This window comes from Mastomys coucha, unplaced genomic scaffold, assembly GCF_008632895.1.
Source record: "Mastomys coucha isolate ucsf_1 unplaced genomic scaffold, UCSF_Mcou_1 pScaffold22, whole genome shotgun sequence".
Classification (NCBI taxonomy): Eukaryota; Metazoa; Chordata; class Mammalia; order Rodentia; family Muridae; genus Mastomys; species Mastomys coucha.
The window spans coordinates 188,361,191-188,380,421 of NW_022196905.1; the positions used below are offsets into that span (position 1 = coordinate 188,361,191).

Here is a 19,231-nt window from a genome sequence, read left to right on the forward strand (position 1 = left end):
AGCTTATACTGCAGAAGAATCCGTTTGTGCTGCGTTTTTCCTGCCGGCGGGACATAGCGCGCAGCACTGGTTCACTAAGGACACTGACACATAATAGGGTGTCAGACTGCAAGCGAGACATCTCGAATGGTGGATAGTATGAAGTCTGTCTTCCCCAAGTGCTGTCCACCATGTTGATGCCCAGTCTCCTGCTAACCTTGTTAATGAAGCGGTATCCCCATGCTCTATTTAGGAAGTCCCCTGGGCCCACTCTCCTCCTGGAGACTAATGCCAGCTTTGAAGGTTATCAGTGGATGCTCAACCACTCAGTCTATTTTTCTGTAGCTCTGCCTCTGCATACCTTACCCCTCTCCCCAGGATGATGGAGATGCAAACCCTGTTGAGAGGACACCCAGGACTCTTACACACACTCTGTTTACAAAGTCCTGGCCAGTAAGAAAACAGCCGCCTGGCTGGGCTCCACCCCTATACTGCCGTGTTCAGAGAAGAGGTTCAAAAGCCAAGCAGACATGCACAGTCACTTGCCCTTCTTAAAGTCACTGGGACGCTGGCTCTAGTGGACCTGAAGAGTTCTAGAACTAGCAAAGAGCCCTGAGGCAATGGACAATGGAGGACTCCGTTAACACTTTGTTGGGATACAACTGCACTAAGGAATTACTGCTCGCTGGAAGCAGGCATGGCGTGCTAAAAGCACATACTTCCACATAACATAAAATGTTTCTGTGGTGATGCTTAATCACTACATATTCATATAAGACATCAGAAAAAAATTCTCCAAACCAATAGTAGGAACAATAGCAAAAATTAAAATCAGATTCCCAGCAATCAGGCCCCAACACGTCCTGTGGTTGAAGAAGGGACCACGGAGTGTTGACTCCTAGCCTTGGAAGCAATCCTCCCAATGGGACCTAGCCATGTTTGCTCTCCTCATTCATTCTCTCCTCATCTTATGTTGGGTCATGCATCATCATCTAGCCGCTTCTTCCCACACCTTCAGTTTTTAAAAAAGACGTTTAGTTTGTAATTATGTATATATGCACATATCCATGTGCAGGTAGGTGTCTGCAGAGTCGGAAGGGGTGTTGGAGCCCTGGAGCCTTAGTAGCAGGTGGTTACCGGGTGCTAGGGAAGCAAATGTGGGACCCCTGGAACAGCAGCCGGGACTCCTACCCACTAGCTGTCTCTTTAGCTGCCCCCCCCATTCCCTTTTCTTAATTTTGATGAGCTGTTTGAACACAAGCAGGATCACACAAGCAGAATCGTTGTAGGAAATTTGAAGTCCTCAATTTGTTTCCTGTACTGACTTACACTTTTGAAGAATGAGGTATCAAGAAGGCATGAAGATTTCGGAGTTGTGCTATAATCACCATGAAACTTGAACTCTTTGTATCGTATCTGACAAAAGAGACAAAGAATCAAACAGAGGAACCACAGAGGAACCACGGCCAGGCCCCTCCCCTCCCCCTCCTGCGTTACCTGAGTCCTATCTGCACCTGGGCAGTCTCTACAATGGTGACATCCTCTTCACAGTAGGGAACGTCTTCAATTTCACCAGGCCTAGGAACCAGGAGCAGGGGAGAGTCAGTTAATAGCAGTACTGATTATGGCTACTCTTTGCCTTCCATTCCCGTGGAACTGACTGATCTGGACAAGAAGCAGGTCTGACTCGGAGCTTGGGGAACAAAGTTCCAGTGTCTGGAATTCCTAAGACCGAGAGGCTATCCCACTACCTCAGGGGCTTTCAGACATGTAAACACAGTACTCCATGTGCCAACAGCACTGGCCAATCACCAGGTCAGCTGCCAATCCGTACACTGGTCTACTTGCCATTTCCATGGCTGGTGGGGATGTTTCTGGCAGGGGACCGCTTCACCTTACAGTACCGCAGCATGGCTGGCAGGCATGCAGGGACTGAATGCACCCCCACTGGTTCCTTACTGTTTCCTGGAGGCTTCGTAGACCCCGCTGTCTCCAGCCACAGATTCATCAGATGCGGCGGCTGACACCCGAGCAGTCTTGTCTCCTCGAAGATGGAGTCCTCTTCTTTTGGGTAATGACTTTTCCACATCTAAGGTGAAGAAAATGATAACATCATTGGATCCTTGTTAGGAGAAGGGTAAAATACACCATAGATGTGAAACTCACAGATGGGGTGAGAGCGTAAGATCCGAGTAGACAGGGACATCTCAGAAAAACACTGGGAGGCCAGGAATTTCCTTAATAAGGTAAGCTCAGGAACTTTGGGAAGGTAGTGGAACTCTTTGGAAGGGAAAAGATAATTAACATTCCTCAGATCACAGGGTGAGAACCAACCTGTGGGTGGTGACACATTCCGCAGGGTGGACCTTTGCCCACCTGCAGATAAGGGAAGTCCTTGCCACTTCATTCCCTGAAGACCAATCAGTTTTAAAAGTCACATTGTTCTACCAATCACACTGTGTCTAACGGCTGCTGTCCTGAAAATTGTATAAAAGCTTACTGAACAAGCTGTGCAGGGTCGCATCCTTTCCTGAGGGTCAGGGAAGGCCTCAGTGCAGTGGAATAAAAATCCTCATGTTCTTTGCATTGATCAGGCTCTATGTGATTCCCTCAGGGGGTCTCTGGTAAGCTAAGGCTCGGCAGGGTCTTACAAGAGGAATGCTGTGATTCATAGGGTCTAGGACTTGGTTACTTGGGGGAAAAACTGTTTTTGCTTCTGTCTAAAGAATCATTTTAAAAATATTTATTTTATGTGTATTAAGTGTTTTGCCTGCATTTATAGAAATACACCATGTGCATGCAGTGCCCATGGTGGCCAGAAGATGACAGAGGATGGATGGTTGGGAGTTACTGGCAGTTATGAGCCACCACGTGGATTCTGGGAAATCAATTCCAGTTCTCTGCAAGAGCATCAGCTACTCTTAACCACTGAGGAAGCAGCTTTCAAGACCCACACCCTTAAGATACCAATAAAAAGCACTTTTATCTATTTAAACAAGCGTGTGCATGTGTGTGTATGATCCACATGTGGAGGTCATAGAACAGCTTGAAGGAGTATCTCTCTCCTCCCATCATGTGGATCCTGGTGATGAAATTCAGGCTATCAGTCGTAGATGCAGCTGCTTTAGCTCATGGACCCATCTCACAGCTCCTTGCCCTAAATTATTTTAAGGCAGGGGACACATAATTCCCATCATCCCCAGCTCCTTTGCTTCAGGCTTTCATGAGCCACTGCAAACCATGGCTAAGCGAGCATGTGCTCCCATCAAACATTGGTTCTACTCATACTTGAACAACTTCAGCTACTGAAGAGTTTGCTCTCACTTCTCTCTATACAGCCTGTTCCATCTGTGTTACTCTTCTATCAGAAGTTAAAGAGAAAACATCTTTGACTTACAGGAATTCTCACCAGCTAATAATATCACTAAAAAAACAAAACAACTTTTTTTTGTGCTACTGAATCTTTAGCACCAGCTACCACTTAGAGCTTTTATCTCTAACTCATATTCATACACCAGCAGCCTGCAGGGAGCAAGGAGCATTCATTTAAAGCTTGCTCTGTACTGTAATAAGCTGCAAGCCCATGGAGTGCCTTTCATCCTCCAGCAGTGAGCCCAGGAGCCTATTGGCATGCATTCGGCCCCCCTCTGAGTCGTGACTTTACATCCCGTTAAGATGTTTAAGTTTTAAGGCTTCAGATTACAGGATTGATTGCTGCATTCTCTCTTTTATTTCTGCAGTGGGGAATGCTTTTTTCCTTGATGATGGAGTGCCTTCTCTTTGCCCACCCCTCTGTGTGAGGGCTGAAGGTGACGACATGATTTATTGATTACCCCCAGGAATAACCACAGCAGACTGAAACTGACTTTGACAATGACAGAGGCCGACTGTGGGAAGACTTCATAGTTATTCCACCTTGGTTTCTGTCATCCAGCAGGGATTGGTGCAAAGGAGCAAACTGGCTAAAACATGGACTCAGCTTCGCAGTAGAGGGCCTCGGAAACAGTGTCCTTCCAAGCACACCTTTTAGGAGGGTTAAAATGTTCCTTGAATAGACCAAATATTGCTGCCCTGAACAGTTAGCCTGGATGTCTAGACAGCGTGCCTTCTGCTGTTTTCAGACCGGAAATGGAAAGCTCACTGCAAACAAAGCCCCCCTGTGCACTTTTTCAAGTCCTGGGGTACAGGATGGAACCCGGGAAGTCAGATATCCCAGGCAAGCACTCTGCCACTCAACGCTAGCCTAGGGTGCCTTTTAAACAACAGTGCTATGTAACATTTAGAAGGTTGGTTTTTTTTTTTTTTTTTTTTTTTTTTTTTTTTTTTTTTTTAAAAAAGAATGTCTCATGGGAACTTCCTCCAGGTACCTGTCTCAAGCAACAAAGTCATCAACAAAGCTGGTAGCAAACTCAAGTATAAGGAAGAAGACAGTGGGTGTAACTGGGAACTGGGGACTCAGGAGCATTGTGACAGACCTTGGGCTGAAGTTTTTGGGACTCTCCCCAATTCTGAGTATTTCCCCTCAGGTTCTGGATTCTCCATGTTGACAGGACATGGAGAAATGCTGACTAGAGAATATTCCAAATATCAAAAGAGCAAAAATCAGTCGAAGATGCTCAAGGGGTGTCACGGCTTGAACGGCAAAAAAGCAAGAACGGCAGCACATCCACAAGACGCTGGGCTTTCTCCTCTCCCCCACAGTGCTGTGTGGGCGGGCTTTCTCCTCTGTCCCCCACAGTGCTGTGTGGGCGGGCTTTCTCCTCTGTCCCCACAGTGCTGTGTGGGCGGGCTTTCTCCTCTGTCCCCCACAGTGCTGTGTGGGCGGGCTTTCTCCTCTGTCCCCCACAGTGCTGTGTGGGCGGGCAGTGCTGCACACCCGTATGCGTGAGTTCTCATCATCACACAGGTAAAAAGATTACCATGCACCGAGTGTGTGTGTGTGACAGGCGGGCTCCCTTGACATCAATCCCTCGCATTCTGTGAGGGCAGCTGTGCAGAGAAGGAATGGGTCTTGAATACATGGTAGCATGCTCACCAAAACAGCCCTAGGGTCCACTGAAGAGTGCAGGCATGCCTTCTCCACAGCACTGCTTACACAGGCCACCATGAGTCCCCACAGTGGCTCTGTGCTGTGAGAGACATTATGACACCTCTTCCATGAGTTTATGTGCAAGTGTGTGTGGTATTTTACTTTATACATGTATTTAAACTGTAATATTGGCACCTCTCTGAAAAGAGGGCATATAAACCATATGAAGGTTTCATCCACTCCAGCTTCGCCCCAGGCCACTAATAAGAACAATGAACTCCAGCAGTCAGTGTCAGAAAGCCCTATGTCAAGCTGTACTCATTCACCTTTAAAGAACACAACTGGCCAATCAATTAACACTTGTGCATACAAAGTAAAAAGATCTTCTTAAAACATCAAGGACCGGGTTCTACAGAGACTGTCCTCTCTGCATGAGGGGACACACTGAAGCACGCTGACTAGCAGGAGCAGAGAGTTCGATTGCTTCAAGACCAATAGAGTGGACCATCCTCAGAACACAGCACACAGTAAGGAGGCCCCGCCCTGCAGAGCTCCTCCTGAGCTGCAGCTGGGAGAGCCGCCAGCAGATGGCAGAGCAACGCTGGACACTGAGCTGCAGCTGGGAGAGCCGTCAGCAGATGGCAGACCAACTCTGGGCACTGAGCTGCAGCTGCCAAGGAACTAGGGCAGAAGAGGAGGCTGGCACAAACCAAAGCCTGTGTTTATATAGAATTCCCCGAGCAAGCTAAACATTGAACCTTCGTGTTAATTAGCAAATATGCTAATTGACTTTGTTTTCATCTGTTTTGGGTCAGTTTGAAAAAGAACACTCTCATCTCTTTGCTATTTCTGAACCAGGATCCAGGTGGAAGTGTGGACCGCTCACAAAATACAACCTAGGCATCTATCTCCCACAGAGCAGCCCTGGACCACAGAACAGCACTGATGGCTGAGTCTATTGAATAGGAAGACAGTATGTTTTGAGTATGTACATGGATGTGTTTGTGTGCACAGTCTGTAAACATGTGTGCTTGTATGTCTAGGCTGGCAGTTGACACTGGTGTCTTCAGTAACTCTTCACCTTACTTTTGGGAAAAGAGTCTCACTGAATGTGGCAGAGCTCAGCAGATCTACCTGGCTCTGGCCAGGAAGCCCTGGGAATCCTCCCACCTCTGCCTTCCTACCTGGGAGTACAGGTGTGAGTTGTTGAACTGGCTTTTATGTTGGTGATGGAGATCTGAATTCAGATCTTCATACTTCATAGACTGCACCACCTCCTCTGGGGCTGACAGGATGCCTAGCATGTACAAGGCCCTGGGTTCGATACTCCAGGACCACTGAGCAAAATGTCTGTCTGGAATGGCAATTTATATTTGACAGAGAAAAAAAGTCTAAGTATAGAATAAATACTACTTAAAGAACACCGTGGAGAAAGAGAACCGTATACCTTCTTTATATGAAGAAAAGCAGCGCAGTCCTCCTAAAAAGTGGCAGTGGAAAGTGAGGGTCTGCACTTACCTGTTGCTCCCTCACACAGCAGCTCCCCAGGGCATTCGCCCAGGCCTTTATCCTCAAGGAGCGACTGGGATGCTCCTCCCGAGTCTGAATCCAGTAAGACCTGGTTTTCACCAAGGCCAATGTCAGCAAAGCGGCGACTCAGCTCACAGTCCTCAAAGTCAGCAGGGAACTGGTGTGGAGAGGAGTCATGGGAAGAGCCTGGAAATGTACTGTCCAAGACCAGAGGGGAGCCAGGAGGAGACAAGGAGGAGAGAGAGGACCTGGAGGACAGGGACGTCACTGACTTGGAGGCCTCCGTCAGTGGGGGAGTATGGCTGCTGGCTGTGACTCCCACCCCACAGAGGCCACTCTGGCCAGGCTGGCTGGGGGACTTGACCACCTCATTTTCGTGGATGGTGGTGATGGGTCCGGAAGGAATGTAGCCACTCTTCTCTTGAAGAAGGAAGTCCAGTTTATACTGATAGTCTGTGTCCATCTGGTCGCCCTGGCTGCTGTAATAGAGTTCACTGGAACTGAGGGAGTTGAGTGACCCTCTGCTGGAGGTGTTCAGAGAGCCCCGACTGGAGGCCAGGGACCCCAGACTGCTCCCAGATGACATGGACAGTGTGCTGGAGGAGAGGCTGGAAACAGGACAATAGCACACTGTAAACTCAGCACTCCACAAGAAACACAGCCACAGGCCTCACTGGCTCCCTCAGACGCAGGAAGGGAATGGAAAGAGTGAAGTCCAAGTGCTGAACCTACAGCCTGGGCAGAGGAATGAAGACTTCCCTACCCACTCATGACTCACCAGCCTGGCTCCCCACATATACCTCAGCAATGCTGCTCTTTCTAAATGATATATGACACATGGCTGCCAGGAGTGGTGGTGCATGCCTTTAATCCTAGAACTTTAGAGGCAGAAGCAGAAGGATCTCTGAGTTCAAGGCCAGCCTAGTCTACATAGCCAGCTCTAGGACAGCCAGGGCTACACAGAGAGTCTCTGTCTCAAAAATACATACATATATATATAGTAAATAACCATTTAAAAAATTTAATGATCCAGGCGGGTAAAGCTGTGTACACTTTTATCCCAGCACTCAGGATGCAGTCTGGCGGACCTCTGTGAGTTCAAGGCCAGCCTAGTCTACATATCCAGCTCAGGCCACACCAGAGCTGCGTAGTCAGATGATTGTTCCCACTGCCAATGATATCTTTTGCAAAATTTAGATAAAAACCCAAATTAAATGCCTACTTGTAAACCAACTTGCAGAGCTATCCACAGCCACTTCGTACTTTAAAATTACTGAGAGTGTCAGTGCAGCTTCTGTGGCTAGAGAGAGAGGGCTCCTATAAAGGCACAGAGCCCGAGCTCACCGGGAATGCGAGGGTGACATGCTAAGCCATCTCAGAAGTCACCGCGGTGGTTTCCACAGTGGACCTTTAGGCTCCCTCAGTAACAGGTGGGATAATTGTAGAGATAAGATATTTTTCTCAAGTCTTCAGTGACAGATAAAGCAAATCCTCTTTCTATAGGATATTTTGAAATGCATTCTAAACATAAATATGGAGTTTAGAGGGAAAATTGTGTTTCTAAACTTGGTTATTCAAACATTGAATGGGCATAACTTACTTACTTTTAAGCAGCTAAAAACCAACTAAAGAGGACTCAGGACTTGCCTGGACACTGTGAAAAACATTTCCTTTGAAGAACATAACCAGCATACCTTTTAAGTTGTGAGTACAAGTAAGAAGTTAGCTTAGTACTTTCTTCAAGTTTCTGTAGCAGCTCTTTTCTTTTCTCTTCCAATTTCAACCTAGGAAAAAAAAAGAGAGATTAATTTTCAAATGATGGTGTAGAAACCCAAACCAAACAACAGAGAAGCACAGGATCCCAGAATCACGTGTATGAGGGGTGCTGCCTGTTTGACCTTGGTAAAGAGAATACAGAATAACCAAGAGAGAAGGAGCAAAACGTTACAGCTATGATAAATGAAGGAAGTGGGGCTGATGTCCAGGCCCAGAGCTTGGAAAACTTTAAATGCTGACAGTCAACCTTTCCTCAGTAAAAGATTTGTCCCCAGTCATGGAGAAATGTCAAGGAGGCCACAGCAGCAACATGGAGCACAGCAAAAGCCTAATAAGCAAAGACTACAGGATCTTACAGGGCTGTAGGCTGGCTTCGCAATAGTAAGGAAATGCAAAAGGCCACCTTAGGTACTGAATTTATCCAGGACATAGCACCCAAGGATGAAAAGGGCCATGCTCAGTTCCTGGGAGCTTTCTCTGAGAGATCACTCCACAGTGCTGCTGTGGGCTGAGTTGAACATTACAACTTCAACGAGAAGCCCAATTGATTTGCCTCCCTAGTCCAATCCTGTCTTATCACTTGGAGCAGATTTTCATAAAGGTAGAGCACTGTAGAATTTTACCTTGAAACACACTCATTTCAAAACAGGTCAGGCATCCAAGGAAAATGTACAAGCTGCATCAGCCAGGGGCTGATGCTTCATCCAAGGAAGGCTGTGACTTGATACCTAATCTGGGATACCAAGCTTGTGAGCCCAGGATCCAAGCCACTGGCTAGAGGGGCTCATCTTCCTCACCTGTGAATGGTGGATATGATCCTGCTGTCTATCTGATAAGGCAGGTAAAGGGATCAAACGAACTAAGCCATGGGAAAGTGCTCTATAGAGCACAGAACAATCACACTTGCTCATGGCCCTACAAGGTCGTGAGACACACAATTAGCCACACTGGTTTGGAGAAAAAAAAAATCTCCCCAATTTCATTTTATTCATAGGTACCTATTCCTTTGGCATGTCCACAACACAATTTCTATTACATGTTACAAGTGAAAAGTAATTCTTGCCATTTTCTGTAACACTGGCATGATCCTTTCACAACTTTTACAACTGCATTTTAAAGAAGAGCAGTTACTTTTTGAAATCGCTTAAACAAATCTATTCAATCAGGAAGAAAAAAATTAATGTAAAGAAGAACTGAGTCAGAAGTCACGAAGGTCTGGAGGAAGCTCCAAACACTGCCAAAACATATAATGCATATCAATTTTCTTAATGCACAGGTATTTTCTCCTGTTCTCCAGGTCGTGATGACGCTCAGAGACTGCTGTGCCAGCTCCTGTAGGCTCAACTACCGGTGCTTGGCTTTGTGCTTATGTGTACTCATGTGTGTGTGTGTGTGTGTGTGTGTGTGTGTGTGTGAGAGAGAGAGAGAGAGAGAGAGAGAGAGAGAGAGAGAGAGAGAGAGAGAGAGAGAGGTGTATGTGTGTCTGCCTATGTGTCTCTGTGTGTGTATGTGTGTCTATCTGTGTGTCTGTCTGTGTGTGGTATATGTGTGTGTGTCTGTCTATGCCTGTGTGTCTGTGTCTGTATGGTATGTAGGCCAGAGGTTGATGTTGATGTCTGGTATCCCTGGAGATCATTTTCTACCTTATTTATTTTTATTTTATGTGTATGTCTCTGTGTAGGTTTGTGTACCACATGCATGCATAGCCTGCAGAGGACAGAAGAGGGTCCTCTTCCTCTATATAACTTCTTGCTGTAGTCATTAGAGGGGCCATAAAGGAACCATGAAAAGCCACAGAAGCCTAAGGAGTAGTTGGACAGTAGTTTCTGCCCTCAATATAATCATCAAGCTTGTCAGATCCCCCAGGATGGAGCTATAGACAGTCGTGAGGCATCCTTGCACTAGGATTACAGACACATGTAGCCATGCTTGGCTCTTTAAACTTTTAAACCCAGGTGCTATAGACCTGCCAGGTCCTCATGCACACACAGCAGACACTTCTCAAGCTTTTGTGGTCTTATCATATGTCCCCAGATTGTGCTAAGGTCTCAGAGGTAGCTATTGGCCCTTCTTCTATGTAAACTTCTTGCTAGAGTCACTAGCAAGAGCCAGTAAAACAGTCTCTTACCCATTAAAACAAAATAAAATAAATGATAAAGGAACCATGAAAAGCCACAGAAACCGTAGTAGGACAGCAGGACTGTAGGTTCTCTTCAGACTCTTTTCTTTGTTTGTTTGTTTGTTTGTTTTTGAGACAGGGTTTCTCTGTGTAGCCCTGGCTGTCCTGGAACTCACTCTGTAGACCAGGCTGGCCTCGAACTCAGAAATCTGCCTGCCTCTGCCTCCCAAGTGCTGGGATTAAAGGCGTGCGTCACCACCGCCCGGCTCCTCTTCAGACTCTTAAGTGTCCTTCCTCCCAGGGGATTAGGAACAAGGTCCTCTTTCTGTGCTTGGCTGTCTGAGCTCCTTACCAGCCCTGGCCTTCTGGTTTCTTCATCCAGAAAGGGGCTTTTCATCCTGCCCCTAGAAGAACCTCCCATATATATCCTGCTTCTCTTCATTGCCTTTCAGGCTGCCTTGGGCTGTCATCTCTTCCTGCCTCTACTTCAGCACCAGAGGGAGATGGGCATCGCCTCCCATGAACTCACGACTGCACCTGGGAAAGCATCCATGCCAGCAACCCAGTAACACAGTCTCTTTTCCATTAAAAACCAAAATAAAATAAATTGCACTCACAGGCCCCTGCCCATTTATTTTAAATAATCTTCAGATGCCCTGGCAACATTTAAGTAATCCAGGCACATTGGGGATTCTAGGTAAGCACCTGGAATTTGTGGGAAGCAGCAAAACTCTGTCAGCAACAGGAAACCGCAGCTTAAGGAATGCCAGTGCTGTGGGAGAGCGTACATAATGGAAGGATATGCAGAAAGGGAGAACAATTTCTCCTTTGCCTGATGCTCTCCCACAATGAATCTGGCTTGTGTGGATACTCTTAATCACCACTAGAGGGCGATCTCAGCCACTGCTGCGGGGCTCACTGCCCGTGTTTTATTGGCAGCAGAAACCAGGATCAGGATACACAGGATGGTTTTTTTGTTTTTTGTTTTTTTATTTTTTTTTTATTTTTATTTTTTTATTTTTTTTTTTTTGAGACATAGTTTCTCTGTGTAGCCCTGGCTGTCCTGGAACTCACTCTGTAGGCCAGGCTGGCCACGAACTCTGAAATCCGCCTGCCTCTGCCTCCCAAGTTGCTGGGATTAAAGGCACGCGCCACCTCTGTACAGGATGGCTGAGAACTCAGGTGAGTTCAGTGTCTTGAGACCACAGTTTGAGTCACCCCTACTCCTGAAATAATGAAGAACCCACAGCAGGATGGAAACAGGAAAGCTTAAAGCAAGGCAGCAAGGAGCTTTCTTTGGTGGCCATGTGGGCAGCAGGAAGAAACTGAGGGTCTGGTGTTAGGAAGTACTTGATGATGAAACTATGTGAACTCTCCTTCCAGGGTGTTCCTGGACACCACCTGCCTGCTCTGCCACCGAGGTGTAGCTTAGAGAGGCCGTCTCCAAACCAAGGTTCAAGGGCAGGATGGGAACAACTAGCAATAATGTGTGCAGCGGGGAAGCAAGGATGGGGGTACAGAGCGAGCGCAGAGTAGTAAGCGCAGCCGGAATAGGAACAGAGAGCAGCAGCCTTAGCAACAAGAGCCAAGCCCTGCAGTGTTCCCTGCCTGTGGAGTGGGGGGCTCTAGTGCTTGCTGTAGCAGGGAGATGGGAGGAGGAGCCATGAGAAAGAAAAACAAACAAACAAACAGCTAAGCTGATCAAACAGGAAGGTCTGAGTCCCTCCCTTTCCCTGCAGCGCAGAGATGGGGATTTGCCCTTGCCCACAGATGCGGAAAGGACATTTGTATGCACTACTTAGTATGGAAGTGGCTTGACTTCCAAAGGCCTCAGAAAATCAGGACATCACACACATGATAAACACGTCCTTCGGGCCACCATCCAGTCCACGGCAGACATGCCATGCCGCTAACTACACTGCCTACTCTCCATATGGCACAAACCCCATGGCTGGTTCTCACTAAATATTATCATTATTTTATGTAAGGGCTATGTAGCTTCTGCTTCTGATGAGTCCCAACCTGCCACTAGAGATGTGACTGACATTATGTGTGTACAAACAAAAGTATAGAAGCCACCAAGGAGCAAGGCAACACCAATAAAAGCGGCAAGCATGCTGCCATGCCTGTGAACGCTGCTAAGATGAGCATGCTCCCAGTACACAGCCAAGGAGGGCAGAAGGCCCTTCCAGACTCACCTGCTACAGAAGACAACAGAGACTCGGCCTTAGCATGGAAAATGGGCACGGATACTTGAGAGTCTCCATAGCCCTAGTGCTATAAGCAAAGGCTCAACCAACCATGGATCAAGGTGCTCAGGGAAGATCTTGGGTTTGTACTAACCAAATGACCTTTTAGCATGTTATTGCTCCTTAAGCTACACAGTAATGTAACTTTTTTGTTAACACTACACAATTTGCAGGGCAGTTATGACTTGGGCATCAGGGAGGGCCCTGAAACCAGCCCTTGGGACATCAAGGGAACAATGCATGGCATTTAGTAAGTGTTGTACACAGGGAGCTCAAAAAGGCTACGCGCTTCATTCCATCCACTGATGAATTTCTGCTGGAAATTTAAGTTATACAAATGAAAACTAGATTTTTTCTTTCTTTTGTGCCTGTTGGTGCTTGTTCCCCACACCACCCAACACCACCCCGACCATCCTCACACCTAAAGCTAAAACTCTGATCCGTACTAGACAGAGAAAGCAAAGGGAGGGAGGGTGGGGGCTGAGGAGCAGATGAGGCAACTGTGAGAATTCAGCTGAACAGGTGCAGTCATCAGAGGATTTGCCCTGGGGACCTACTTGTATTCCCCCAAACCATGATGCTGCAGCCATATGGTATCTCCATTAACATGACTACCTAACAGCTAAATTCAAACTGCTCACAGGTTAAGACCTAATCAGGAATGGCAGCTTTTTGCTTCCCTGCCCCCTATCCCCACACTTTTAAAATATTTTGACATTCAAAACTAGATATTTATTAAGAAATGGAGATTAAAAGGAAAGAGGCCAAGAATTAAGAAAGGTTCTGGGTGGACGTTTGAACTTATCTCCAGGTCTTTTGAGACACATGAGGGTTTGCTCTGAAGCAGACACTGCTCCACTCGAGCCGTCTATGACAGCCACCCATCTGAAGGGCCAGTTTGTCATCAAACAGGCAACCTAAGCAGAGCGGCAGCAGTGTGTGCACAGGGCTCTGCCGCAGGTGTGCTCATGTCCAAGGGACACCCGAGTCCTTCCTGCCCACCTGCCCGCAGGACTGGATAGTTTAGAATAAATAACTCTTACACCATCCCACAGAAAAAATAAAAAAACTGTTCAGTCATTGCCTCTGTTTCAGAAGCAGGTTTCAACTGACAAGCTGCGTGCAAGGAACATCGTGTGACTGATTAAGATATCAAAGAGAGCAAGCTGGCTTTCCTTTTCTTGTGAAATTAAAAGCAGTAAGCATACGACTTCTTGTCAGTGTAGAAAGAGACCAGGAAGGCTCACATTCCGTACCAGTCTAGGTCGACTTCATCAGAGAGCAATAGTTTATGGCTACTGTTATCAGACTCGCTCAATGGTGCGGCACATTCCTGACTTTATGTCAGCATTCCTTAGTTATTCGACATTTGTCAGGAGCCTTTCACATTCCTAGCAGACACAGAGGAGCTGATACTTGGTGCATAGGAGGGTGTGCTTCATGCTCTAAAGAGACATTTCTCTTGCACTGTTTCTGAGTCTACTAACAACACAAACTGTTTAGAATCCCAAACCTGGAGATCTGTCACCAGTAAGACACAACCACAGGCCCAAGTCATCCTGTTCCCCGCCAGAAGGAAACAAACCTCTCGGCCAGAGCCCTGCTCGGCAAGCCCCGAACGGCCATCAGCTCCTGCTCCAGGCGCTGGCGCTCCGCTTCCAGGCGCTCCAGCTCATCCTGCGTGCGCTTCTGGGGGGTGATGAACTGTAGCTCCTTCAGAAGTTCTTCTTTTTCGTTAATCAGCATCAACTTCTCCTTCTCGATGTCCAGGGCCCCAGGCCAGGCCTCTCCATCCAACTTTGACAGTTCAATTTTCAAGTTAGCCATGCTAAAGGACAAAAAAGACACAAGCGTTCAGGACTCACACGAAAGGAGACGCCAAGCCCAGGCTTGTTGGGGTGCAACTGCAATCTATGTATCCCTGCAACACAGTGTGTGAAACAGCCACACCCTCCACACCAGATGAACAGAAGCATCTAATGCAGGGGGCACAGGTGGGCATCCCTGGTGGATGTGTGGTGTGATGAGAGGGGAACCTTCAAGCTTCCAGTGAGAAGCACACCAGCATGTTAGGGTGCCCCAAAATGCTACTGTTGAAAATTAGTCTTCTTCCAGAGAAATGGTACTTCCCAGAGCTGGGTAGAAACTGGAGTATTAGTAGACCACAGAAGGAAGACAGGAGAAAGTGTGGTCAACTCATATTAAAGTAAAACCAGTTCATTAGGGTTTCACATCACCAAGGATAATGGTTCCTCCCAGGCCCCTTTCCTTAGGCCTCACCCTGGGACATCTCCCCTCCACCGGCCTCTGCGTGGTAAGCATTTATTACTGAGTAACCCGTACTGGCTCGGGGTCTATGGCTTCCAACCTATGCTCCCCTGCACTGGTTGTTTGGCTGCACAGAGCAGACAGTGGACCTTAACCAGCAAAGCAAAGGTGGCTTGTGTGACAGTCACAGAGTGGAGGAGGAATGGACGGAAGAAGAGGAGGGACAGTGCCACAACAGAGCCTCCAGTGCCACAGTTCTGCCCGATCCCCAGCTCCCCTGTGTCTAGAGTCTAGTCATGGATAGCCAAGTTTACAAAATTCCCAACTCAGCACAAATGGTGAGCTCTGGAATGAATGGCTTGTCCTGCAGCATTGTGAAGGCCATCAGGACTTCACACAACATGGAAGCCAGTGGCTCCTTGGCCAGAAGATGCAAGATCCAGGTGGCCTATGGCCACAGCTGGTACTGACACAGACATCTGTGTCCCACATAAAGCACTGATGGTTGCTTGGGCTATGGGGCAGCATACACCATATATGAAAAAGAGAACAGGATTTTGTTCTTCCTATTTTGAAGAAACTATAAAGAAAAGAAAGAACTATTATAAAAAACAACTGGAAACAAAGCTGTGAAGTAGGGCTGCACCCGTGTGCCGTCAGTCTCTTACTGTGGTTTTCTAAAGACGACAAAAGCTACCCTAGATGGTACATGCACAGTGTACGCTTCTCTTTTCCCCTACTGTCTGCTTACCATAGATGTAACATCAGCTATTCTCCAGCTTTAACCACAAAACCATAAACAACTGTCTCAACACACTGGAAAATTAATCATCAAATTGCTAAATAAGCATGATATTATTAGCTTCACTGAGCATATGAGCAAGAGCTGCAGGAGAAACGGGTGCAGGGGAGAACTGCTCACCTCCTCCCTCGTTAACAACTGAGCAGGGAAATGCATTCTCAACATACGCAGTCCCTTGGGATCCCCTTCTGGTCAGTGTCACCAGCAACCCTAAAACCAGCTCCAAATAACACCAGTGCACGAGTGGCAGAGAAGAAATGACCTAAGTTTAGATGTGACAGAAGCAGCCATGTGAGCTGGGAGTGACAGCACAGCAGAGGGAGAAAGGTGTCTCTTACTCAAGGGCGCACAAGTAGGCACACATTGGCCTTTGTTTTGCAAAGGGTGCACAGGGGTCGGTGAGATGGCTCAGCGGGTAAGAACACTGACTGCTCTTCCGAAAGTCCTGAGTTCGAATCCCAGCAACCACATGGTGGCTCACAACCACCCATAATGAGATCTGACGCCCCCTTCTGGTGTGTCTGAGGAAAGCTACAGTGTACTTACATATAACAATAAATAAATCTAAAAAGGAAAGAAAAGAAAAGAAAGGAAAGGAAAAGGAAAGAAAACAAATGGGTGCACAGATCTGACAGGGAGAATGTGCAGGGACTTCCAGGACCTAGGAAGGGAAGTGTTACCTAAGTAACCAACTGTTACAGCCAGTTACTCTAGAAGTCACTCAAGGTGACCCCAAGGCAACAGGGTCAAGTCTATGAGAGGCTACGGTGCAAGGCCTGGTGCACTTTAATTCTAAGTTATGGCCATTAGCCTTCAGAAAACCAGGCATAAATCTTGGACTTTGTCCATGGCACAACGAAGGAATTGTGGTTGTTAGACAGTTGGACTGCTCACAGTGAGAGCACCCTTGAGCCTTCCTTCCCCCCCACCCCCCCACCCCCCGGCACAGGGACAGCAGTCAGGTCGGCCTCCACACCAAACTGACGACAGACCCCCAGTTCCATTCTAATATAAAAACCTTTCCTACCCTCAAGACATTTAAAATCTGTCAGGGGAAGTCTAAAGACATTAAAGTTCGCTGAGTTAAATGCTGCTGAGAATGACCAAGAGCCTTGTTCAAGGTCATGTGGTTAATCATTTGTGGAATGAAGCCTGGGCTTCTGCTCAGTAAGCTGAAGACCCAAGCACTGTTTGAAACACTGGCTTAGACAGAGGCAGATATTGTAGTAATATTCATCTCACTTTCCGAGAGCCTTATCTGACCTATGGTCAGTTGCTTTCAAAGTCCATCGTCTTTAATAACAACAGACACATCTGAGCGGGTGATGGTACTTATGGTAGGAGCCACGGCAGTCTGAGAGGAGGGACAGATCAAGCCCCTGCTCTCCTGGGTGTGATGATGTAGTAGCTCCTACCGTCTCCTGAATGATGAATCAATGTTTAGGCTCTTAGAAGAAGAGTAAAATCAATCATATCAGAATGACCTCCACCCTCAGAAACAAGTGGGGTGTGCCATAGTTTGTAAATAATCTGAGTATCTACCTGCTTCTATTAGGGTCCTGTGGCATCCCAGCAGAATCAGGGAATGAACATGAGAGGAGCACCAGGGCTAGTAAGAGCTGACGGGATGCAGTACAAGGTTCCCTCCTCTTTCTCTGGCCTGCCAGAGGGAACAGACACATAGCCCCTTCAGGAAGCAGTAGGGAGCCTTAGGGACAAAGCGTCTCAGATGTGAGTCCCCAGTAGAGGCACAGGGCCAGGCCACTTCGAGGGCTTTCAGTGTGAGGAACCAACCCTCCCCCTTTTAATTGGAAATATTGTACATTCTCAAAACTTTTCTCCCAGAAGGGAGAGGAAACATTTATCCCCTCATTTCGCCTTAAATTCTCCTTATTCAAGCTGTGCATAGTGGTGCACGCCTTTAATCCTAGTGCTCGGGAGGCAGAGGCAGTTCTGAGTTCAAGGCCAGCCTGATCTACAGAGCCAGTTCTAGGACAATCAGGGCTACACAGAGAAACCCTGTCTTAAAAACCCAACAAATAAATAAAAATAAAAAATAAAATAAAATTCTCCTTATTCTTTAGTTTTTCAGGGAGGGAAGAGGAAGCTGGAAGCAACTTTTACAGTTAAAGCACCGAGGGCGAGCTGGCGAGAACAGGATAGAGTGACCATACATCTGTCATGTGTCACCACAGTGGTAGACATTAATCCTGGAAACCAGACTAGCCTCAGAGACCATGACCACAGGGAAACAGCTCGGGCCTCACCTTCTCTTGGCTTCTTCATACTGCAGACTCAGCCTGACCTTTTCAGCTAAATTTGACCTGCTTCGCACCCCGATCTAGGAAAACAAAGGAAAAAACGTCAATTAGCTCTGCCAACAAATGAAGCAGACTGCTTTGATTTCTAAGAGGCGCAAGTAATTGAAAAGCTCGAGAAAAGGGCTGTGGCTGGAGCAGCCCCAGTTAGAAGGCAGTTACTCAGGTGGGGAAGGCTTCTACTCAGGCTCATCTACGTGTGAACACTTTAGCACCACCTTCCCCATAGATTAAACTCAATACAAAAACATCAGGTAAATGTGTCTGGTCAATGAAACTGATGAAATGGAACTGGTTTCTTCACCAAAATTTCTATTATTTAACTCATAACTACACAAAATGTAGACTAAAGAACCTGAGAAGCTAACGTTCACACAGAGAGTCCTCCGGTCGGCATCCACCAGCTTCATGTCTCACATTCGGGCATCTAAACGGTGTAAATGCATCTGAGAGCCCAACAAGAGGAAACACTTGGAAATGGATTTTCACAGGGGAGGGGGAATGATGATATCCAGATCATAGTAAATACATTCAAACATCAGCTATAATTTACGAATACTTAACCAACATCAAATTTATAAAAACAATTTCTTAAAACAAACCCCACCATGCATAGGGATGTGTGTGTCTGTGTGAGTGTGTGCCCAGTGTTTGGGTGTCAGATCCCTAGAGTTGGAGTGGGAGTGGGAAGTGGTTGTGAGCTAGCTGACGTGAGTGCTGGGAGCCTCGGGAAGAACAAATCCCTCTTAAAGGCTGAGCAGCTCCCCAGCCCCTCCTGGCTAGCTTTAACCTTTTCTGCTTCTCCTCCTAATGTTCCTGTGAAGTGACTCCAATTCACATGGATGTAAACTGAGTCTGCAAGAAGTTAAACGTGGCTTTAGTTCTAGCTTTTCAGTAGCATCTATCTGTGAATGCAGCCTGAGAAAGCTCCAACTATGTGCCCTTGGCGTTTTCACAGGAAAAGGTGAGGCTGTGACTTTTAAAATGCACCTGGAGAGTGAAGCACTGAATGTCCTCTAGCTCCTGTTCCAGTCCTCCAGAGCCCCTCCCCCCACACTACCCAACCCTCCTGCCCCATAGCACCTATCCCATCCCCTCCACCCACCCTTCCACCCCCTCCACCCCTGTCCTCCCTTGGGGCATCAGGGACATCACTGGGAC

At 47.2% G+C, this 19,231-nt stretch overlaps 1 protein-coding gene across 2 annotated transcripts in view; it reads right to left on the reverse strand.

Annotated features, from left to right (window-relative positions):
- Wwc2 (WW and C2 domain containing 2) overlaps positions 1–19,231 on the reverse strand; it is a 172,253-nt gene that overhangs the window by 42,247 nt on the left and 110,775 nt on the right. For both annotated transcript variants that reach the window (XR_004109943.1, XM_031339762.1), the window contains exons 8-14: positions 18,020–18,093; positions 14,268–14,510; positions 8,233–8,322; positions 6,527–7,146; positions 1,939–2,068; positions 1,477–1,557; positions 1,309–1,395 (exon numbers count right to left, since the gene is read on the reverse strand). Coding sequence is in view for 1 of the 2 variants with exons in the window: in XM_031339762.1 (XP_031195622.1) it covers positions 1,309–1,395; positions 1,477–1,557; positions 1,939–2,068; positions 6,527–7,146; positions 8,233–8,322; positions 14,268–14,510; positions 18,020–18,093 (1,325 nt within the window). In the remaining variant the exon portion in view is untranslated. The remainder of the gene's footprint in view (positions 1–1,308; positions 1,396–1,476; positions 1,558–1,938; positions 2,069–6,526; positions 7,147–8,232; positions 8,323–14,267; positions 14,511–18,019; positions 18,094–19,231) is intronic.